The following is a 25,668-nucleotide window of genomic DNA, read 5'->3' as shown; positions in this document are numbered from 1 at the left end:
TGTGGACGGACGGAAGGCCAAACAGATTTCTTGAACTAATTAGAACGTGTTTAAGTGCAAATACATTCGTCTGTCCAAGCCAGATATCGACAGCTAAAGTTCTCCTAATGCATTGCATCAGATCACACACGGTTTATGACTGCTGAAGTTGACATCTTTATGAAATTTAAATACAGTATGCAAAATTTCAATTTTGGATGCAGCAGCTATTTTTTTTTTTTTTTTTTTGCAGAAACGTTACAGAAAGTTGATAAGGAGCTAATTTGCATATCAGATATATTATGGATATCAACTTTCAATCTGAATAACCAAAGACGTATTTCACTAAATATGTAAATGCACATGGTGTAAAATCTTTATGAGGAGACCATTCAGATACACATGAAACATGCAGGTATGAATGGAGTTTAAGATTATAGTTTTGCACTAAAACTCATGGTCAATGGAGATTATTTACGGTGTTTATTTAGGGCTTGGGTCAGTGTGTAGCCTAAAGGAAAGGATAAGGACTCATTTAGAGAAAGCATCCTTCAGGTTGCACTGATTATAAATGGACAGGAAGAGGGTTGTGTTTACAACAGGAAGTCTAAATGACTGTGTGTGGGGGCGGGGGGGGGGGGTGCAGTAAGTGGTTCATTTTACTCTGAATTGTTCAGCTCCCTCACTGTGTCCCTCAGGATGCTTAAGGAAGACGCCTTTTTCCTTCCAGCAGCCGTGGCAACTGTGTGTGTGTGTGTGTGTGTGTGTGTGTGTGTGTGTGTGTGTGTGTGACTGAAAGAGGGTGTGTTTATACAACTGAGTCAGATCTTCCTAACACAGCTGAAGTAAATCTTCTTTTCTGAGTTCAGGTCTTGTCCTGTCATGGTGTTTTGTTTTGTTTTTTTCTTCAATGAATGTGCTGAACAAATAAGTGGCACAGATTTATCACGTGGCACGGCCCCACGTGTTCGAGCCTGAGCTTTAAACTTTAACCACACATCCGTGCCCAGCAGAAGCTTACACATTTCTGCAGTATTTATTTATTTATTTATTTATTTATTTATTTTGCTTGGAGTGTAAAAGCTTTCTTCCTCCTTCTCTATTGCTGCTCTGGGTGTAATATAAAAACTTAGCGATTCACTCCAAGAATAAGCTAATCCTCTCCAGTTGTTTTCTATTCATAGTGACTTTTGTGGTCGGTGTATTGCCTGGAAACTCTGTTTAATATGTTTTCGAAGTCCTGACATGCACACGTCATAAGTGAACATGCTGTGAATCATTCCAGATGACAGTCTGTCGACATAATTATCATCTCCTCAATAGGCGTCCTCACTAAACACAAACTGTAAACTCGGAATAAGGCTCGGTGTGCGAAGGTGTCAGTATATAGAAATGGGGCAAAGAATTGTAATCGAAGTCTGCTGAATTAATATCCCAGAACGTATCCTAAGCTATATGAGCTCTTAAAGACATACTCTATCCTCTGTGTGTGTAGTGTATGTGTAGGTGATAAGCACAAGCAATCATTTTGGCACATTTCCCTGCACTGGGAAAAGAACAGAGCCTGTTTGCTTGAAGTTAGTGATAGAATTCAAAGTACGTTTGTTATGCAAAATGCTTATGGATGTTTCAGTCAAATGTCTTTTGTAAATTTTTATATTTATACAGAAATGACTTATTGCTCCAGTGTCTGAACTCCATAAGGACGGCTTTTGGTCAGAACGTATCTCATGTCTGTCTCCTCCTAAGACTTTTTTGACATATCAGTAAGCATTTTGATCAATGCCAGCTGCATTAGCCTGAGCCCAAGTCTTACACTGCCCTTGTTATATTCATCTCTAATTTTTATTATTTTCTTTTACTTGCCTGTATAAGTGAAGTGTAAACCTCAGTCATCAAACTTACACAAATACAATTTCTCTATGCTGTGAACTTGGTTATGAATATATATATATATATATATATATATATATATATATATATATATATATATATATATATATATATATATATATATATATAATTAATTGTGCAAGCATAATTGTAGCTTCATAGAAAAGTGCTTGTACAATAGTGACACTCGTGGACAAACAGAAGAAAAACTGTTTATTCATGGGTTTGTGTTGTAATTATTGCAGGCCTAAAGGCTGTTGTCTGCGTTGCATTGATGTGTTTATATACTTGGGTGTGCTGGTATGCCTGTATGGCATGTGCATAATGCATGCAGGTTGGATTGAATAGACAGTTGTGATGTGACACAGCTGTGACCTTCTGCGACACATCTGGTATGAATTAAAAAAAAAAAAATAAATTTTATCAACAATTGCCCATTTTAAGAACACTGCCTATCACAAAAACACTGAAGTATTCCTTTAACTGTGTGTGTGTGTGTGTGTGTGTGTGTGTGTGTGTGTGTGTGATTCTAAGAGCAGTAAGTATGTTGAGCTTTGGTGTGATGGAAAAGACCCCCTTGGCCTGATCGAGCTGTATTTGCAGTGTCCAAGCTGATGAATGCTCTATTCACCACCAGTTTAACACTCCGAGCTGCAGTTAAAACCGCTCCGAATTTTTACACAAACATCTTACACAAATGTTTCTTTTATAAGCGTGATGTGGATTTGGTGTAGATGTGCTCGGGCAGCATCGCTGCATTTTAATGTTCAGTTTTCAGTTAGGAAAGTGTGTTCATGTACAGCAGGCCTGTGCTGAGCTTATATTCAGCATCACCTAGTACTGTTTAAACCTGTAACCATGCAGCCATTCAAGATGATTGCCCAGTTCATTGCTGCTCATAAATAGACCCTTTATGGAGAGAGGCATGGCTTTGTATGAGATGGCTCTGTGTGTGTGTGTGCGCGTGTGTTTGCTTAAAGACTTCTCTTTCCATCTTGCTTACACTTGTGACCCAAGTGACAATACATGACACACACAGGATGGAGAAAAGAAATTCCTTCACATCCAGCCACTTCTGTCTCTACCTATTTCACATGCAGTCATGTGCGTGTAATTAGTTCTCCAATATATCGAAACACCTCAGTTTAACTGCCTGTATTGTCGCTCACGTGTTTTCTAATGTTTTGATTAGGAGTCCTATATTTGTGTATGCAGACCTGCTCTTTGCTAGAAGAGCTACTTCTTTTAAAATGTGATTTATACAAGCTGAGAACTTAACAAGCAACTGTGAATACACACACACACACACACGCACACGCACACACCTGCACGGCATGCTAGAAATTCTATAACATTTAATAATATGATGATCATTTTTTTGTTTAAAATGTCACTCAAGACAAACAGGCGCATGTGGAGCGTTTAAACAGGTATTGTATTATACATATTTTATATTGGACTACGTGTAGATTGAATATTAGAACTGAATGGACAGATTATTCTCCCTAATGGTTAATGAAGTCCATCCATACATAGTGTTTACATATTCATATATCAATAGATCCATCCATTCATACACTTTCTGTCCATCTGAATGTTCATCCATCTGTGTATTTGTCCATCGGTATATTCACTTTTCTGTCTGTTCATCCGCCTGTCCGTAAACGTTTGTCTATCCAAATGTTTGTTCGGTCACAGGTTTATCCACGTTTGTTTGTCCACTGTAGGGTTGTCAAAAGTACCGGTACTTCGCTACCAAGTCGGTACTAAAAAGAAAAAAGTTGACGGTACCAGAGTTTCATAAGTACCAGTAGTATCGGGTCAACCCGGTACTGACGCGCTGCCTAACAGGTAGTCAGTCAGGAACTTTTCATGGGTGCACCGTGCAACAAGAGCCAAAGCAGCAGCTCCGCCGGTTACCATGGCTGCGTCCGATACCGCATACTTACCTACTATATAGTAGGCGAAATACATGTATTTCTCTCGGACGCTCGTTTTCCGTTTTCGGTGCTATTACCGCGAAGTGTGTAAATTCACTTGTCTGTCTGTTCATCCGCCTGTCCGTAAACGTTCGTCTACGTGCTCATCCAAATGTTTGGTCAGTCACAGGTCTATCCACGTTTGTTTGACCACCGACATATCCATTTGTCCACGCATCCACCTACACGTGTCTTTGTCCAATGACATGTTTTTATCCACTGACATCCATTTGTCCACACATCCACTTACATGTTTGCTTGTCCACTGACATATCCATTTGTCCACCTGTCAATCCACATGTTCGCTTACCTGTCCTTCTCCCTACATGTTTTGTTCACCCATCTGGCTACATGTTTGTCTTCCTGTCCCTTAACATATAGGTGCTCCAGCCTGTCATCATGTTTGTCTGCCCATTAATCCATAAGTTTGTCTGCCTGTTCGTCCAACAGTCCGTCTGCCAGTATGTTAGTTTTTCCACTCCTTCATCCACACATTTGTTCATACAGTGACATGTTCACTTGTCTGGTCATCCATACACGTTTTGTTTGTCCTCCCATCTGGCTACATGTTCACCACATTTGTCCACCTGTCTGTTCGTTTTCGTCCTCATGTCCGTCAAGATGTCTCTTCACAGGTTTACGGCAACCTGTCCATCCACATTTATTGATCCGTCCATCCAGATGTTTGTCTCACCTGCCTTTTGTCCATTCACATGCTCGTTCCTACCTCCCTCTGTCCATATCTTTGTCCTTCTATCTGTCCCTCTGTCTATATATCTGTGCATACACGCATCGATAAATAAACGAATGAGAACAAGACTACCAGGGTTTTCTAATTGAATCTGTAAACAAAACCAAGTATTGCTGCTGCCACAGCCTGCCATCATTAAGAGGAAACTACATCATCTGAAAGACCTGCAATAACAATTATAAATAATTTCCTCTCTGTTATGGTTGTTTTTCCACTTGAGCACATTGAGTTTTCCCACTGGGCATGGTGCTTTGGTTTTGTTTTTTTTTTTGTTTTGTTTTTTTTTCACGGTGTTTGTAGGAAACAGGAGGAACTACGTTTATGCTATAAAGAGTAGCATAACAGTGTAGTAGTGAACACAATGGCTCCTGTGGGAACGAGCCCTCGCACCTGCATGTGGCATGACTTATTCAACAGAGCCAGACGTTCACATTCAGCACTGTGGAGGAACGTACACGCAAAGCACACTGTGAAACGGTGATCACGCTGTGGTCTTTATGCTGTTACGTACCCGTTTACTGAGAAATATGTGAAAAGTAGGAGCTACTCGTATACCTTTATATGTGATGGTCATTATGGTGGTCATATTATAATATAAGGTTACAATAATTGCCTGGTCCATTTTCATGAACTTATCAGTAGGCCTCAGCAATATATGAAATGATATTGATATTGTGATGTGTTGTAATATACTTACAAGCAAGTGTATTGCTTGTAACATCAGTTATAGCAGTACTTTATTGGATTGGACAGATTTTTAATATTACTTTTGGTATCAGTTGCATAATTTTCCTCTCTTTGCCTGTTTAATATCATTGAAACCATAGATTCATTTAATAGTTTTGTAATTGTGATACTACTGGGATTTTGTTCGAGTAGTTCCAGTAATGTCTTCAAATATCACAACATGACCATCCATAACTCTTAAGGCAATAAACGGAAACCGTAGCGTGAACCAGGTTCTACGCGCCAGCTTTGATTGATTGTCTCATCCCCCATGCTTCGAATTGTAAAATCGTGTAAAATTACTTTCTTTTTTTCAAGCTGGATTCGAATTTGGCTAGAAAAGTTGTTATAGGAAACGGGTGCATGGTAATACTGCCTTAGAAACCAGACTGACTTTGTACCGGAGCATGTTGACGTCTAAAATCAAACCTACATGCACACCTGCGTCCTATGTCTTCATCACACAATCTCATCCGTCATTATTTCTCTAAAACTGCACATCGCTTTGGTCTCTGTTATCATATCTCAGATCCTCTTGCAGCTCTAGGTTTAGCACTTTTCAGTGTCATTCTTGCACATCTCTCATGTCCAGCATTGGATCAGACATGTTCTTGGCCTCAGTATGTTTTCAAACATCTTGCTACGCTTGACAGTGAAGAAACTGTCATTTTGCCAAGTGGTGAAACCTTATTTTTAAACTTTATTGCAATGACCATAAGAAGCTTAGTGCTCAGCTACGCGTGAAGAACAGATGACAGTTGTATTCTGTAACTATTCTGTCCAGAGCTGGATCCCTGACAGTTTGTTGAAATAAAAGCTGCACAGGATGCTGAGAAGACGCGCACACGCGCACACAACATCCAGATTTACCCAGCAGCCTCTGTTCCATCGGTGACACCTTCACGATTACATGCATCCTCCTTTCCTCTTCTTTATATGGGCAGTTATGAGAAGGGAGGACGAATGTGTAGACAGATAAAATGTTGTCTTCACCAATATTCAGAAAATAATCTTTGAACACAAAATTGATAATCAACGAAAAACGGTGACATTCAGAACAGAATTTGTGTTAACATAAACCGTAAAGCTAAAAGTAGCTCCTGACTGTCCGATTCAGAGGAAATTTAAAAATGGTATGCTAGCTCTCATTCGTAAGTGTTTTAATGTTAAAAACAGCTCCTAAACCTGTGACAATTCACGGCACGGGTTTTCTAGAGGACTCCTCTGTCAATAATAAAGATTACAGTAATGTTGAGTGAAAGTTAGACAGATTTAATGACCGAAACCTTGTAAAGCAGTTAGACTGTGCAGATATTGTAGTGAATAGTCCGGGATTCAGTACCTGAATAACCATTTTTAGTTCCCTAAAACCCTTTTTGTTTCATAGTGCTTTAACCATCGTGTGCTGGAGCCACCAAAAAAAAACAACCCATGAGTAAGCATTTTGCACCACAAAGGTCCTTCCACATTTTTGCTGTGAAAGTGTTTTCTGCTAAAGTCGTTAAAGATCCATCAATAAAAGGAACTGCTGCAAGAGGAAACTGAATCTGAAAACCAGGTGATAATTTTACTAAGCGAGATTAAACTGTGTGCTGAAATTTAAATGACATAGGCCTAATAGAGGGTTTGTTTTTGTCTTTAATTTTCCAGTGGGAACTTATCATGTACTTCTCTTGTTTACAGTTAAATCACATTTAGAATTTACACAAAATCACTATTATTATCTTTTTTTTGTGTGTGTCTTTTTATAATGTCTAGCATTTGACAACGTTTCCCCAAAAGGTCCAGTCAGATCCTTTAGGGCATTATCTCTGTCAGTGTGTTTGATAGACATGGGAGTGTGTGTAGAGATTATATGTATCGGTATGAGACGCTCATCTGTAGTTTGCTCGTCCAGCACAGTGTGAAACTACAGCGTGTGTGTGTGTCTGGGGAGATAAGAAAGCATACAGGTATTTTCCTCTTCTCCAAACACCCTGTCATTCTCTTTCTCTCTCTCTCTCTCTCTCTCTCTCTCTCTCTCTCTCTCACACTCACGCTTCTTTCTCTCCACAATTCTTTCTCAAGATAATATTCACTTTACTATAACACCTAATGTGGGTATATAAGGAAGTGCCACTATAGTCATAAACATTTGATTTTGTGCTAAAACCCAGTTTAAAGCTCAGTTAAAGTTCTCAGACTTTTTGTGAGTAAGGACCCGTTTAACTGGAAAACTAATTCCATGGACCCCTCAGTACAGATAAACTTCATGAATGGTATTTAAACGTGTACAGTAATAATACTTTATTTATTCGAGCCATAGAGCTATTCTTTATTTGTTTGTTTGTTTATTTATTTATTTATTTTTTAATATGCACTAACAACACATTTGATGGTGTAAAATAAAGTGTCAACAATTGCAGAATTTTTATTGTCACTTTCAGCCGTCCAAACTCTACCCAAGAAGGGGAGCAAAGAATGTCCAAATTTTGCAGGAATCTGCATCCTCCACTTTTAAGTTTGTGTTTAGCATAGCTAGTACACATTCCAGTGTGTTGGTGCAAGTCATGAGTCTTCAACACAATGGGAGGAAATGACCTCATCGTGTATCACTCCATGTCTTCAGGGGTTTGCTTGGTCTGTGGTTTTGAAAACACACACACACACATTGTACTCCACACTCCAACACCCTGGCAGTACATGTGTGACTTTCCCCACCTCCGTCTCATATCTTTGCAAGGCCATGGTCTCGGGGTGTGGCTTTCCGTGAAGGACAGACAGATGGATGAGCAAGAGAGCGAGAGACATGGAGAGAATCCATCAGTGCGTCCGTGTCGCGGCCCTCCCTCATGATGAATGAAGCGACTGTGCAGGCGTTTCACTGCACCACTGAGACTGCTGACTGCATGACTAAAAAGATACAATGCTCAGAGTCAGCATGTTTGTGTGGTTATTGAGTTTTTCACATTAGTCCAAGTCCATCTATTTCGTCTCTGCATGATACTTCTTTTGCATGATACGTATCATCTGGACTACTGTGTAGATTCAGCCTCTCTGCTGGAGGCCACACAGTCCAGCTCATCATCTGGCTTCCATACTGCCAATTTAACATTCATTTCTCATTGAAGAAGGGTTTCTTTTACTTTAGAGTCTGGAAAAATGTTCCTTTTAATCAGCCAGGAATGGAGAAACATCTTAGAAAACTTCCAGAGGCTGTGCTTACACTCAGATTTTTCTATCGATCTGAATGGATTTATTCTGGCTGCACATTTCAGTGAACTGTTTACATGTATATGTGCTCTGAAATATTAGTTGTACAGTCCACCATTTAACCTTACAACTGTTATATATTTAAAAAACATGTAACATGAACATGCATTACATGTCGGCATGATGGTCAGTGAGCACTGTGCTCTGTAAGCAGCACGACTGTTGACTCACTCGCCTGCATGACTTTTGTACATCTAGATGATTAGAAGCAATGCGCGCTAGAGCCAAAATACCTTCTTTTGATCATGTTCTGATTTTGCACAACAAGGTAAACATTGAAGATGGCAGGTGTTGAAGAGGGTGTGATAATGAGTATCTTGAGAACATGGGTATATCTGGCCATTAAACCCATCTCATCAACAGAGAGATGTTTTTTTTTTGCTGGTCATGCATCGTTAAAAACGGGTATAACCCTGGCCTTAATGCACCTTCACAGAACCCAGTGAGCTCTAACTGACCAAAGATGTATCGCTTAGGGTCCATAATCAGTTGCACCATATGACTGCAATAGTGGTTTTTTTCTGTCCTAAAAACTTTATTTGGCCAAATCTGGAGGTTTAATTACCACATTGATACTGGACAATATACCATGTTTGGCCTAAAAGCTTTGTACTGTAAAAGCAGTATTTTCCTGCAGTCCCCCGGCCCCCCCAACTTTTTCCTGTAGACCCTTAATTTCTTTTTTCTATATTACATGTAAACTGATGGAATTCTTTACATTTTTTTTAAATTTATAATCTGACCATCATCTACCGACTATAGGAGAGAGTCTTTCTACATTTGGTCTCGCGACCACCACACAAAGCATGATGGCACATCAAATGTAGAAAGACTCTCTCCTATAGTCGGTAGATGATGGTCAGATTATAAATAAAAAAAAAATGTAAAGAATTCCATCAGTTTACATGTAATATAGTAATATACATGTAATATATATATATAACAGGAGTTAACTATGTTAGTATTGCTTTTTAAGTATACATTTTTTTTGTGTCAGTATGTGTAATGCGTCTGCAATTAAGCTGATTGGGTCAAATAAACAAGTGTCATTTCCTGCTTAGGATTTTAAAAGATTAGTAACACTAGTACGGTAACACTAACGAAGATTAGCGTCAACTAAATTGCCTACTTTTGCCTGTCTTGCCTGTGCTCTCTCTCTCTCTCGCTCTCTCTCATGCTGTCTCTCTCGCCCTCTCTCACTCTCTTGCTCTCTTTCTCTCTCTCTCATGCTCTCTCTCTCATGCTCTCTCTCTGGTGCTCTCTCTCTGATGACATGATCCGCAGTGTAAAGTAGGTCTCTGGGGCATCTGCGCTCACCTCATCTCTCCCTGAAACATCAGTATCTCCACATTTCCCAACAACCCGTACACTAGAGCATGTGACTCAGTCCTGCTCAGACCCCATAATTACTCCACAATGAGTAATGGAGAGAGAAAGAAGTAATAGAGGTAGGGAAGCTGTCACTGCAAGACATTGTTAATGTTAATGCAGGGAGAGAAAGAGTGGAGATTATCTGTGTGGATTTTGTGGTCTTTCCACTGTAACTCATTTGTTTAGCAGGATGACACGGCTGTCTCTCATTCTGCTCTCAGAAACACTAGGGGCTTTATGAGTGACCTGATCGCTGATCTGCGTTACTGCACCTAGATGCGTGTGGTAAACAGCTCCACCACCTTCATCAGCATGTAAACGTATCACAGCAAGCTTCAGGAGCGTTTTATGGCACTCAAAAAAGCACATACTCACTAATATGGTTTTTGATTAGTGAATATCTTGTACACCGATTAGATGTCGCATTTTTTTTGGTGGCTTATTTTGAATGGAGCCTTGTGGGGAGCCCTGTGCAATAAACAACCCAAGCGAAGCCAATTGTGCCAATTTTAGTAACATTTATTACATTTTATGGCATTTGGCAGACGCCCTTATCCAGACCAACTTACATTTATCAATTTTCAACTCAGTTATACAACTAAGCAGTTGATGGTTAAGGGTCTTGCCCAAGGTGGCAGTGCTGAGATTTTAAATAATGATGATGATGAGTCTTTATTTATCGCGTATACATATGCACAGTGAAATTCTTTTCTTCGCCCACCCCAGCATGTTCGGAAGCTGGGGTCAGAGTGCAGGTCAGCCATGATACAGCGCCCCAGGAGCCTTGCTTAAGGGCCCAACATTGGCAGTTTGGCAGCGCTGGGGCTTGAACCCCCGACCTTCCTATCAGAACTCATAACCTTCTGACCAGTTGGCATCTTAACCAGTGAGCTACAACTTTCCGGTTCATTGACTGCAAGCTGTGCTAGATGACTTTAAAATACAAGGTGTTCCAACCCTTAGGCCCTGTTCACCCTCGGCACTAACATCCATCATTGAGCGATCGGCTCACAACCGGACAGCCGAAATGTTTTTACAGCGGACACTATGAATGCTTACATTTCATACATCATTTTTACACATTCCTCACATCAGTCCCAGTTCCACCGGGTTTGTTTTTGTGCAGATATGTCCCCCAAATCATCCATCCATCTTCTGTACCGCTTATCCTTTTTAGGGTCACGGGGAACCTGGAGCCTATCCCAGGGAGCATCGGGCACAAAGCGGGGTACACCCTGGACAGGGTGCCAATCCATCGCAGGGCACACTCACACACACACTCACACACCCATTCATACACTACGGACACTTTAGACATGCCAATCAGCCTACCATGCATGTCTTTGGACTGTGGGAGGAAACCGGAGTACCCGGAGGAAACCCCTGCAGCACGGGGAGAACATGCAAACTCCACACACACAGGGCCACGGTGGGACTCGAACCCCCAACCCTGGAGGTGTGAGGCGTACGTGCTAACCAACAATTTCATGTACCTGTATAGGCTGTTTGACATTTCGATGATGTAGCCTGCTAACGTAACTGCGAGAAAGGAGCTAGAAAAAGCAGATGCTTTCCTCTCTGCCGTTATAGCATCGCCTTTATCCGTTAGCCTAGTGGAAGAGAGTGCTGTATTTCAGTGTAATATCCAAACTGTCTCACGATTACGTTTTTTTCCAGCTAGGGCAATGATGCACTCAATTAGGTGGTCCTTCTGTGCTGTCCAGGATGCCTCGAGATGCTTTTGCATTCACACTACGTATGTGGTCAAGTGCACGCAGGTGGTCTGAGTCTGATCATATCCGAGACACATTGGACCGTGTTCACTGTACTTAGCACTGTATGACCAGATCACCCAAGACTCATGTTCATGCCAGGTGTGAAAGGAGTCACAGTGTGTAACAGCTGTATGTAGTTTTATGTTTATCCTTAGACTTACTATTGTAAGTAAATTTCATGAAAACCTTTTCCGTGTTGTTGTTGTTATGTAGTAGACACAGTTGCTTTGCCGAAAACTGTAGCGTTGCCTGTCGTGTGTGTGCATGCCCATTTACAGTGATTACTATGTATATGTACTGTAAAGCATAGCCTTATAATTATAATACTTAACTCCACTGTTCTTATTTGTGGATGGTGGTGTGATATATTGCATAGCATACGCTTTCTGGAGCTTGGTAGTGTAGCCTGTTGAAGTACTTAACTTCCAGTTAAACCTAGTGAATTCCTCAGGGCTCCAACAGAGCTCTGCTCGGTCTCCTCACTGTCTGCTACATGCCTCTGAGCTGTCTGGCTCTGCTGCTCTTTGTGACTGGCAAGGCTGAAGCTGGATAAACCCGGAGGAGACTGACAGATTGTAGAAAGCTAAAGCACAGCTGCAGTAGCCACTAGTGGGTGCTGTGGGTTTATGCTACACCCCCAGCCAAGCACCACAAGGTTCTCTTTAATCAGAGGTGAACTGCCTGCAGGCAGAGGTTTACCGAAACAGATAAGCAGCAGTGTACGTGCAGTGTGTCTCTGTCTCTCACGATCACGCTTAACCTCTATGTATCTATAGACGTCTGTCTCAGTGGGGACTAGGAGGGGTTTTGATGAAAAGAACGTTGCTGGAATTTTGACGTGAAATCTGTCGAGAGACTGAGAGAGGGACTGAATCTGAATGATTGCTGATGGTAGTGTAATCTTGAGCAAAAGAATTAACCTGTGCCATGAAAAGATGCAATATACTAAAACTGAAAATAGGTTTATGCTCTTAATCCTATGCACAAATGTTTGTGCTCCTGATCCCGCTTGAAGAAAGGGCTTTTTCTTTACAAGGTCTTTGAGCACCTTTGAAGCTGGTCTGTCGGTACTAGAGGTGCACATACGTTCTACTAAACTGAGAAAATACATGTTGTACAACTTGTATGCTGTATATGACCCCATAAACAGGATATGTGGCGGTTTGTCTGGGACTAGACTGCTTCTCCGTCTCTCCACGTCTTTCGTGTTGCTGCTGTTGGCGCTTTTCAAATGTTGTCTTCTTGACATTGTGGAACATGGACAGCAAGCATGCACTGTTTACATCGAGAGTTCTCCTGCCTGTATAATGTACAGAATGCAAAGCCTTTCTTTATATAAAGGCAGTAGTAGTATGTTTTTTATATAGTGCGATGATGAGAAACCTCCAGCCTCAAAACACACTGGATAAATCCTATACCATGCCCAAGCTCCTGACAATACTCTAATCCATCCACACGACTAGACGATGTTGTACTTCAGTGTCCCAAACCTAGTTGATATTGTGATAACGGCCTATGTGTGTAGTTTGATATTGTGGTATAATATCTGGCGGTATGTAGATATTGGGCGCATCTTGTACAATGTTCTGGTTGTATTATTTTCCCCTTTAATTATGCTTTTAAGCAGCAAAGTGCATTTTCTAATCTATAAATCCCATACACCAGATAAAGCTGACTCATGATCAGCACGCATATTGAAAAGTGCAGGATTGCTGTAGGGGAAGATCAGTTTGTAATCAGGTTTCTATTTATTTCTTTTTTTACATTTTGGCAAAGCCCGCCCTGCAGTATGTTGTGCCTTGCTCAAAAAGCAGTTTGAGTCAAAATGTGCTGAACAAGCTGTTAAGCTTGGACTAAAATGAGTGGCTGAATTTTATTATTTTTTTCCCCCCTCAAGTCTTGATCATTGGTAAAGCAGAGATCCATTTGCGTTCTGATATCCAGCGGCTTCACACCTGTTAGTCTGTTTTCCCTCAGCTCATCACTTCTGTGACATCACATCCATGAGGAATTTAAATTGGACTGTCCTGTGATCTGATGCGGTGATTTAAGGATGAAAAATTTATACTAGTTGTGTAATTCTGTTAAAAAGGAACTGGATGATTGTGTTATAAATCATTACATGGCCAGCTTTAGGTAAATATGGAGGAAGATTTGAGAATGATCTGTGATGATGATGATGATGATGATATGCATGTATGAAGGGCTCGCAGTTAAGTTTCATATTATAATCATTAGATTGTATTTAACATGGATTATTTTCTTAACCGAACGTCCAGCATGTTTCGTAACATCACGTCCCCACGTGTTTTATTCCCTACATAGATGTTGTAGGCTTGTTTAGAATGAAACTATAGGTTCATTAAGTTCACAGATTTGCCATAAAAGTTTTGTATCATGCTTCATTTTTTAAGTTGATGTGACTGTATACGGCCGATAGAATCGGAGCGTTTTCAGTAATGGGGTCTTCTGATGGTGCCAAAATGTATGAGGTAATTTACATATTAGGAAAATCTCATCTTATTTCAAGGTTCTTTCATCTTGTGTCTCCCATCAGGCAGCTTTATAATTGCATGCCAGAGTTTAAAAAAAAAAAGCATCTGAAAATTTTATTTTTTAGTTTATTTTTGGGGTGAGAGAGAGATGGATTGGATGGATGGCAGAGATGGGTGGATGGATGGAGGGATGGGTAGAGAAGGATGGATGATAAGAGAAGGATGGATGGATGGGAGATATAGATGGGAGAGATGGAGGGATGGGTAGAGAAGGATGGATGTATGGATGGATGGGAGATATAGATGGGAGAGATGGATGGGAGAGATGGATGGGATGGATGGATGGATGGGAGAGATGGATGGAGGGATGGGTAGAGAAGGATGGATGATAAGAGAAGGATGGATGTATGGATGGATGGGAGATATAGATGGGAGAGATGGATGGGATGGATGGAGGGATGGGTAGAGAAGGATGGATGTTTGGATGGATGGGAGATATAGATGGGAGAGATGGATGGGATGGATGGATGGATGGGAGAGATGGATGGAGGGATGGGTAGAGAAGGATGGATGATAAGAGAAGGATGGATGTATGGATGGATGGGAGATATAGATGGATGGGATGGATGGATGGGTAGAGAAGGATGGATGTATGGATGGATGGGAGATATAGATGGGAGAGATGGATGGGAGAGATGGATGGATGGATGGATGGGAGAGATGGATGCAGGGATGGGTAGAGAAGGATGGATGATAAGAGAAGGATGGATGTATGGATGGATGGGAGATATAGATGGGAGAGATGGATGGGATGGATGGAGGGATGGGTAGAGAAGGATGGATCTATGGATGGATGGGAGATATAGATGGGAGAGATGGATGGGATGGAGGGATGGATGGGAGGGATGGATGGATGGATGGATGGATGGATGGATGGGAGAGATGGATGGATGGGAGAGGGAGAGAGGGCTAGCGTTCCCTCTCTGAGGTCTTCTCTGTTTGGTTCCGGATCAGGTCGAGAGAGTAGCAGATGTTGGGGCTCTCTGGCACTGTGCAGTGTGTCTGTGGCAGCCTGTGTGTAATTAAAGCTCAGCGATGGCCACGGCGAGGTAAAAACCAGGGCACTTGTGTTGTGGATACCGTCTCTGGAGTTTGTATTGTTTAACCATGCCTCCTTCCTGTTTACTCTCCTCACCTCATGTTCACTAAACCCTCACGTCTGCTGTCAGTTTTTGTGCAGATTACACACTTACGTGGAAATGTATAACTGAAGCCACATGTGATGGTTAATCTGCAGATGTGGATTTTGATGCATTGTTTATGTGCTTCAGAAATGCTCCAGGACGTCGGCGCTTTCTGTTGACCGTCGAACAGTGACTTTTGAGGAAATGAAGATGCTCATAAAAAAGCTGTGAATGCCGGATTAAGATGTTTGGCTGCCTCCTTACATCTGCTCTTTATGACACTGTGGGATGTTATTTAGACCAAATGTTTGGCTCCCAGAAACCGGGAACAAACACCCGTGTCATTTCTTCTTTAAAGAGCAATGTAGTGAGAAGTATCATTTATTCTGGAATCTTACGCTTTTATTAAATATGTAGAGTGCCCAATTTCATTCATTACCATACTGCAAGGAGGTCACAGGTCTCCTGCTGCTCGGCTTTGATGTGCTTTTACAGAAGAGTCTACCATCCTCCCCTCTGTCTCGCTGCAGGGCATTGTGGGAAGGCTAGGGATAAGATGAGCCAGAGCTGGAGCATGGCTGAATAGGCAGTGCTCTAATCTTCACCACAATTCGTGTTAATTATCGTTGATTAATGCTGCTGGTTAAGTGAGAAGCATTAGGCCGTATGAAGAGCTAACACTGACTATAAGAGATCAACACAGTTTGTCATATTTTATATTTGGCATTTATCAAATTACGTCATTACGATTATTTTAAAGATATATGGATGATATGGGAAATGATTTTAATTTCTCGGGTGTGATAAGGACAATTTAAATGAATCTTCAGGTTCATCTGTTAAATGTAGAGTTTGTAAATAAAGACATATTTTGCTATAGAGAAGCCTTGTAGTCTGACAAATGTGAATATTTTCTTTACTAAAGCTCTTATAATGTCAAAATCAATCAGTATGACATGTCAGTTGACCTCAAATTTGAAGGATTTCATTTCATCGAATGATCAAAAATCTCATCGTGATCTCTGTTCATTTCTCCATGCATTTTGATTTAAGAAAAATTGATTTTGCACTTGAGCCATCATTTATATAAAACAGAGCCCCACTATCCCTCCTTCACATCACTCCACTGTGACTAATGTGCATAGAAATTGTACCACCTGGCACACACACACACACACACACCTGAAGCTCAGTGAGACTACAGGAGAAAAAAGGGGGAAACAACGTTGGGAAGCTGTGAGCGAATTTTTGAATGACCCAAATGATCACTTGTAGTGAGAAGTAATACATTTGTCCTAAACAAATGTTAGATTTACTAAATATTCAACTACCAATTAATAAACAAATCGTTACTAGATATATGAAAGAAGTGAAAAGGGTGTGAGAGTAATGACTGCACGTGCCGTCTCGCTCAGATTAGGTGCATCAAGATACGAGTAGTTCCGAGTTGCTCTTGGAAAGAGGAAAAACAGCAACTAATTCATATAATAAACTTATAATAGTTTATAACTTATTATGAAAAGTAAAAGAGTGGTGAGGGGAAAATCCTGATGTCAGCTGATATTTAAGACTGATTTGAAGATGTGATTTTCAGATCCAGTCTGAAAGAGGAGGAAGAGAAGGAGGAGTTACTCTCACAACCAAACCGATTATTTCTTGCTTACGCACAGTGCAAAGCTCTGTCTCACCCTCGCTTTAACCCGAGCCGTGTGTGTGTGTTTTATTCTCTCGTCATCCGTCACTGTATGGCCCGTTCCAGCAGACTTCATGAAGACTGATATTATCTCTCTCCTTCTCTCTCTCTCTCTCTGTCTCTCTCTCTCTCTCTCTCTCTCTCAAACCTCCACTCAGTCTGACCAGCTCAGCTCTCTTGATGCATGAGCAACTCTTTGACAGAAAGGTTTGTGTGTGTGTGTGTGTGTGTGTGTCTGAGAGAGAGAGGGCGCGAGCGAGAGAGAGGAGGGTGAGTAAGGGAAATTTTGGCGAAGCACGTGGACACCCGACTGCTTTAATCTGCTTTAATTTGTTTGAGTTGTTATGTTGTGTCTCTGTGGGTTTGCGCTGGGGGTTGGTAATGGCGTAGAGCCCATCACCATGTTGATGGCTTCCGTTGGTTACCATAGACACCGCCGTTGCAGATGACACATTTATTTATATGACTGTCTGAGCAGGGGCCCAAACACCACCTCTGTTTCTGTCTGTCTCTCTCTCTCATGCACTCATACACATGTACAGATGTGTGTTAGTCTCACTCATGTAATGACTAAACTGAAAGTGATGGCTTTTGGTAATATTGCACTCATCCATCTTTCCTTATGGGTTGGCATTAATTAGCATTATTTCCACGTTTTTTTGCTTTTACACGTTCAGTCCCTCACTCTCATTGTATTCTGTCTTTTTTATTAACCCCAGGCTATGCTCTGTTTGTCTCCCTAGAGTCCTCTAGTGCGCTCCACCCTCCGTGTGTGTGTTTTATATATATATTTATTTCTCCTCCCTCTCTTCTTTCTGCTCTTCCCCTTCTATTTTTCTCCTCCCCCCTCTCTGCTACTGAATGAGCCAGCTATCCCCCCCCCCGCCCCCATCCCCAACTCTCCTCCTCCCCCTCCCCTACCGTTTTCTCCCCTTTTCCCGACTGTTCATTTGCTGCACAAACTCCACACACGCATACACTCTGTTACCTTCACGTCCATCTGCGACCGGGAGGTTTTTCTGCATGGCGGGATTTTGCTGTTATTGCAGTGTGAAGGCGTGTGGAATATAAAGGCTGTGTGCAGAAACGTGGATTCTGTGCTCGTGTGTGTGTGTGTGTGTGTGTGTGTGTGTGTATGTGTATATATATATAGAAGCACGGTTTGGGGGGATCGTATAATACCGTGGGGTGGATTTCTAAGCAAACGGATTTCTCATCTTTAATGGAAGGACTATACCACGGTAAGCGTTTTCCCCTCCCACTCAGCACCACACTGAAAGGGACACATCTGAATATAGGTGAAAGCATGACCATGGCTTTACCGTGTGGTTGCGGAGAAGGATTGAGTGTGTCTCTCACAGTTTAAACACAGACAGTTAAGGTGATTTTCATGTGGATTTGAAAGCTTTTTCCAGCTCTGATTGTCACCACTGTTAGATTTCTCACTTCAGTAGTGTAGATGTGGGAAAAGTCCAGCCGTGGTGAGATGATTTCTCTTGCTTCGTTCGTCCATCTGTCCTCCTTTGGCTCGGCGCCATCGAGTGTGTAACATCTACTTTGCTGAAGTGGCGATTACATCATTACAACCTCTGTGAATAATAGTCTGTCACCGTGACCGATAGCCTCTCTCGTTTCTTAAGCATTGCACGGAGTTAACGGGGCGAGTCACGGCATCCTTCTCTGTCCTGGTTAATGTTTAATGCTGCTTTCCTTGTTTTGTTCTCTTTGACATTTTGATGGAGACTTGTCCTTCTCACAAAACAAGCGGTCTTTTTGATGTTTTTGCATTTCAGCAGCTGTGGCTTTCCATAGGAGTGTAGGTAAGAGACATGAAAGTCTTGACGCTGAAGGTAACGTGTGCGTTATGAAATACACGGTAAAGACCTGCTTTTTGGAAAAAGTATTGACTTTTAAATGCACTGCATTTCAGGTAGGGATGGATAATATAGACATGAATTCACATAATGAGATCATGATGAGAAATTCTGAGACGTGATAGTCACATTAAAGTTTCAACTCTGTCTGCAAAATACAGATACTAAAAAGGGTTTGATATTTTTGGTAGAGATGGATAGAAATTATGGTGTTATTATAACAAAATAATATCGTTCAGAGAAGTGTTAAATTATATCAGTAAACATCTATTTATTTACAAAGGGTTTATTGCACACCGATGCTGTGTGCGAGTAATGCAGTTTGTGCCGTGCTGATAAAGTAACTTACGTTGTAATTATAGTAATAAAAAAACTGCTATGAATCATGCAATTTCTCCATCATCCCTAACCCTAAGTATTATCTTATTATCTTATCTTAATTTCATATCCGTGTCCATATGTGAGGTAATGTGTGTGTTTATGTGCAGTCTGGAGTGCATTATTGGAGTGAAACACCAGATTATGGTACCGGACTTGACATTATACATGATCTGATCCACTGACATTCTATGCCGTGAACATGTGCGGTGATTTATAACACACAGATCCTACACACGAACAGGACACGGCTCATCTCAAAGTGTACCGCAGTTACACTTGTGACGTTTTACTAACAGAAGCTTGAAGAGAGTCGGTTCACTGGATAGGATGGGTATTTCCGAGTGGTTTATCCATCAGGAAAAACCCATAGGAAGCAGATTTTCTCAGTTTGCTAAACATTCGATATGTATTTTTGAATGTAACTGTGTGAATTATTTCCTGCACTTTTTGGTGAAGTGATGTACCTTGACATGGGTACTGTTTCTTGTTACTGCCTCATGCACATCTGACTTTTGAGTTCAATTACATTACTGTTTATTAAGTTAAATGACACTTCTCTTATTTGGTGCTAATGTATCCAGCTAGCTAACACAACGTAAATGAATCCTCGCTAGCTTACAAGATGTGATCACTCATAAGACATAGCTTCAGGGTAATACTCCAAGTTTAAAGCTATGTTCAGACATACAGAGACTCGCCGCGACGAAACTACCTGAGACCATACATTTTCAATGAGAGCTGCCGACTTCTGTGATAGCGATCGTTGGTGACTAGGTGTGAGCGTGTCCAGTGACGCAACAAAGTTGAGAAAAGTTTAACTTTCAATTTGTTTAAATTGAAGTTTAAATTCGGAGCGACTTGGTGCAGTGACTACCAATGGCAGTGAAGACAGTAGAACGCGCATGATCCGTGATGTGCCATGCTCCCTGCGATTCCAGATTGGTTTGTGGACCCAGACAGTCAAGCGCCTGCACTTTCATATCTTGGAATAGTTCATTTTTTCCCCATATTTTAATACAAAAAGTGCAACTTTCATATATTGTAGATTCATTACACCTAAAGTGAAATATTTCAAGCCTTTTTTTTTTGTTGTTGTTTTAATCTCCATGATTACGGCTTACAGCTCATGGAGATAACAAATCCAGTATCTCAAAATATTCGAATAAAGAATTAATAATACAGAAATGTCGACCTGAGAAGAGCTCTAATCAGTTAATTAACTCAAAACACCTGCAAAGGTTTCCTGAGGCTTTAATCTTTCAGTATGGTTCAGTACACACAACCACAATCATGGGGAAGATGAAAGTAAATTTAGCATTTCATTTAGAAATCAAGGTCCCAGAGTCTGGAGGAAGAGTGGAGAGGAACAGAATCCAAGGTGCTTGAAGTCCAGTGTGAAGTTTCCACAGTCAGTGATGATTTGAGGTGCCATGTCATCTGCTGGTGTTGGTCCACTGTGTTTTCTCAAGTCGAGAGTTGATGCAGCGTCTACCAGGAGGTTTTAGAGCACTTCATGCTTCCATCTGCTGATGAGCTTTATGGAGATGCTGATTTCCTTTTCCTCGGCACCTGCCCACAGTGCCAAAACTACTAGTGACTGGTTTGCTGAGCATGGTATTACTGTGCTTGATTGGCCAGCCAACTCGCCTGACCTGAACCCCATAGAGAATCTATGAGACACCAGATGCAACAATACAGACGAGCTGAAGGCCACTATCAAAGCAACCTGGGCTTCCATAACACCTCAGCAGTGCCGCAGACTGATCGTCTACATGCCACGCCACACTGATGCAGTAATTCATACAAAAGGATTAAAGCCCCGACCAAATATTGAGAGCATAAATTAACGTACTTTTCAGATGGCTGACATTTCTGTATGATAAATTCTTTATTCTAATATTTTGAGATGCACCTGTACAAACACTATCCCTCCAGAAAGTTGAATTTTAGCCAGAAGAAAACTGGTTTGTTGTCAAAAGTACAATGCTAGGTGTGTCATCCACTGATAAATGTTACAATGGCAACCAGTAGTAGGAATGCCTACTGGCGACTTTATAGTACTGCGACTTGCAGTGATAAAACCACTGTATGTATGAACATACCTTAACTCAACTTTTGTCCTCAAAACCTTACGAGAAATTCAGCTTGTACATAATTCAAATTATGTACCGTTTAACTTCATGTAGGAATTCACATCTTAGACAAATGCTACAAACACTTTTGGCTGTGTTGACTTCTTCATGTTGTATTTATGCACATCAAGTCGGTTAAATGTAGTGTCATTTTCTTTGCTGTTCAAGTAACTGTTAAAAGATCACTGGGCGCCAAAGCACAGGACCGGGTAATGACATTCACTTTTGCTTGCCTGGTGCTTCGTGTGTGTGTGTGTGTGTGTGTGTGTGTGTGTGTGTGTGTGTGTGTGTGTGTGTGTGTTAGGAGCCTGTAGGGTAGTGTGGGAGTAGCAGTCGGAGGTCTCTTGAATGAGTTATACTTCAACCACCACACCATCCACCCCCATTCCTGCCTTCAATGACTGGAATCAAAGAGATACTCAAAAGGAGGAAGGTGTGTGTGCGAACGCGTGTGCGCACACATGTGTGTCACAAATCCATAATGAAGATTTACCCATTCTGATGAGTTACATGAAATCAGTGTTCCAGCATGATGAGATGGTTGTAGGTGTGTTCATTTTTAAACGTTGTTTAATATAGTCAGATGTACTCTGACAGTCCTCTGGGACATACCCTGAGAGATGAAAGACCGTTTGTGTTGCATATTAGTTAAACACATCTGCTGCGTTGTCTAATGTGTAGTTTTTATAGCTAAAGATCAATAGCTGCTGACTAAAATTGCTGTATTTTCTCGTCACCTAAACTTGGACTAAAACAGGGCTGGAGTGAATGGAATAAATCGCGCAGTTCAGTCATGGAGTATTGACGAACGTTCTGCTGTAGACAGCAGTGTCCTATTTCAGGCAATGTCACAGTAATATCCTTTAATTCAATACCCTGGATATTGTTATGACGTGTAATGTAGCAGCTGCTGATCTGTGCTGTTTGAAGGACACCCGTCTCTTCACTTCCTCCGAGTGGATCGGTACACAGCCGCAGAGCTGCTGGCCTCGGGCGCCTGACCTTGTCAGAGCTCTGGTGGTTCAGCACTCCTCTGTGGTTAAGGATCTTGGGAAATTGGGTCCTACTGCTTCTGTGGTGCGTCCTGCATGGATGGCGAGAGAGATGGAGAGAGACTGATGGCACGGCGGACGTTGTAATTTACAGGGCAGTTCAGTGCTGCGGTCATAGTTCAATTGGCCCACGGCTCTGCTCTGAGCCATAACATTTAAGCTGACTTTATCACATGCTCTGAAATTTTTTCTTCGTTTTTTTTGCCAGCTGCAGTACGTCAAATACACACCGGATGTGGGGTGCCAGTCCATCGCAGAGCACCTACCATCATTCATACCTAGGGGCAATTCGGTGTAGCCAGTCCACCTAATGGCATGTTTTTGGGAGGTGAAGGGAAACTGAGAACCTGGAGGACATACACAGAAATTCACAGACAGTAACCCAAGCTCAGGGTCACTGTAGGGTATGAACACTAACTGCTACACCACCCTGTCACCCAAAATGCTTGGTTTGGACAGGCACCACTTAGCTTGGAGGCAAGCACTTTGCTCCCACAGTATGTTTAAACATTATTATCTGAAAAGACTAATATTGAAAATTTCATTAGCTTGGTAATAACTCTCTCATGGCCATAAAAGTACAGAGCACCATTGTGATTCAGATATTTGAAGAATTGCTCCATCACTTCGACAAGAACAGAGATCTTGGATTGTAGACACACAAATCTGTAAAGGAATGCATACTAAAGTAAGAGTTTGATAGGGCTGCATCAAATTAGGGAGGGGTGAATCCAAAGATTTTAAATTAAATCTTTATTTAAAAAGCCCAGAAGGTTTCAGAAAGAGACCCAATGACTGAATAACATAATTCCTGAATATATACGCTGTGTCATATCAGCACTTTAAAAGGACCATCGCTGTAGCCGATAGTGGCATTGATTTCACCTTGAGCTTCTCAGGCATTCAGTTAGCATATCCTGGTTGGCACATAGTAATTTTCAGAGAGTTTTACATCGAGCTTGTAAGATGGATCGAATCGATGATTAGTGAGGTGTACCTGAGGTGTATCTGCGACCTACACACACACACACGGGAAGCTGCAGTATCCGAGCTCAGTCCTGTGGTATCTCCACAGATCCACATGGTGTTCTTCTGCAGCAGTGCTAGTCTGGGTAGGAGGAGGGGAATTCCTGTGTCTCAATATCCACATTCTGTTGTAGTGGGTGAGAGGACGAGGGCAAAGGAAGGGAAGGGGAGGGGGGAAAATGAAGGTTTTAACCTCTGCCTGCAAAACCGTCTTGGCCGATGAAAGGCTGATGAAATCACCAACGGCGTGCTTCATGTGTGCACTCACTCTTCCTGTGCTCTCCTGTGCGCCTGTGTAATTACTCGGCTCTGAAATTGCCGGGTTGTGCACTCTCTCACAAAGTAGGAGACTGTCTTCAGTAACAAAGCCTCTCGCTGTCTACAAACGCAAAAGGAGAATCAATCACGGCTGCTTAAATTGCCCTGAGCTATTGGTTTCTAGCTCTTTCAGGCCAGCAACATGCCGCTGGACGGTAATGAGGGATCTAATGAGTGCCTTACAGTTCTCACTTTTTCATCGACACAGTGCTGCTGATGGAGCCAGTACTTGTTTGGGGTGAGAGCTGTTTTATTAAATGGAAAAAAAATAAAAACTGTGAAGGGATTTTTTTTTTTCCTTCGTGAAGTTGCACTTTTGGCTATGAGAACTGTACAAAGTCAGTCATCGTCGTTCTATCTTAGATTACAATTAAGACAAGACATGCGTGATTGAGACCGATGAATCATGAATCGACTCTTCACAATCATTCTGAACACATTCAGAAAGTCAAGCTCTTATTTAGTTTGTTACATCTTCCAGTAAGACCATTATGTCTCCCAAGGAGCGTTCATTTATATTAGTGGTGTGAAAATTGATTCGATTCATGATGAATTGGGTTTCAATTTGATTCAGAAGCGATTTTGTAAATTAAGATTCAGTTCGATTCAGTACACTGAACAGCAGTTTGGTTTAGCGGTTCAAGCTTCTTTGAGAAATACACTGCCTGGCCAAAAAAAAAAAAAGGTCGCTCTTTGGATTTAACTAAGCAAATAGTTTAGAGCCTATGATTGAGTCATTATCGCACTGATTTGCTATGTTTTAGTTGGCAACAATTCTTTTAACCCTAACTGATGCAATGTGTAGCTTCTCATTTTTTAAACAACTATGTCAGAAGAATTATTGGCCTGCACAAGCAAAGAAAACAACTAAGAGGATTGCTGAAGTCACTGGGATTGGGCTAAGAACTGTCCAACGCATTATTAAAACCTGGACGGAGAGCAGCAAACTGTTAATTTTGCGGAGGAAATGCGATCGGAAAAAAATCTCAAATGATCGTGATCGAAGGTCTTTAAAGCGCTTGGGGAAGTCACATCGTAAAAAATCGACAGTACGACTCACGGCTCTGTTTAATAGTGAAAGTAAGAGCATTTCCACATGCACAATGTGACAAGAACTTACAGGATTGGGACTAAACAGCTGTTTAATCGGTGATTAAATCAGTCTAATCAGTGTGAGGCTAATCGGGAAAAAATGACTTCAGTTTACTACAGAGCATGAAGATTGGATTTGTGGAAAAAGCAATGGAAAAAGGTCATGTGGTCTGAAGAGTCCAGATATATCCTGTTCCAAATCGATGGGTGCATCAGGATAAGGTTGGAAGCACATGAAGTGATGCATAATGCCTACTGTACAAGCCTCTGGAGGAAGTGTTATGATCTGGGGTTGCTTAAATTGTTCAGGTCTAGGCTCAGAAACATTATGCAGTAATAAAATGAAGTCAGCTCTGTACCTGAACACACCAGGTCGATGGAGTTTTTTTTTTTTTAATTCCCTGACGGCACAGGCATATTCCAGCATGACAATGCAAAGATTCATCTGATGAATCTTATGATAGAGTGGTTCAGAGAGCATGAGGATTCATTTTCACACATGAATTGGCCTCTAAGTCCTGGCTTTAACTACACTGAAAGTCTTTGGGATGTGCTGGAGAAGACTTTACGGAGTGGTTTGAATCTCCCATCCTCAATACTAGATCGGCAGCTCTGGACGCAAATAAATGTTGACATCGCATAAGGTTGTCAAAACAATGCTATGATGAATGCACACCGTAATCAAAGCTAAAGGC

The 25,668-nt window shown here is 41.4% G+C and overlaps 1 protein-coding gene across 5 annotated transcripts in view; it reads left to right on the top strand.

The window, feature by feature from the left end:
* Window positions 1-25,668, top strand: part of ptk2aa (protein tyrosine kinase 2aa) — a 113,372-nt gene that overhangs the window by 1,932 nt on the left and 85,772 nt on the right. The window contains exon 1 of one of the 5 annotated variants that reach the window (XM_053613281.1): window positions 18,275-18,339. The exons of 2 other annotated variants lie outside the window; for them this stretch is intronic. In XM_053613281.1, coding sequence (XP_053469256.1) covers window positions 18,321-18,339 — 19 coding nt within the window. In that variant the 5' untranslated portion in view covers window positions 18,275-18,320. Of the gene's footprint in view, window positions 1-18,274; window positions 18,340-25,668 lie in introns of those variants that run through there. 2 more of the 5 variants (XM_053613275.1, XM_053613276.1) reach the window with 2 other exon arrangements.

The sequence above is a fragment of the Ictalurus furcatus genome, chromosome 24 (genome assembly GCF_023375685.1).
Source record: "Ictalurus furcatus strain D&B chromosome 24, Billie_1.0, whole genome shotgun sequence".
NCBI lineage: Eukaryota > Metazoa > Chordata > Actinopteri > Siluriformes > Ictaluridae > Ictalurus > Ictalurus furcatus.
This window is presented reverse-complemented; position numbering and strand designations above follow the sequence as displayed.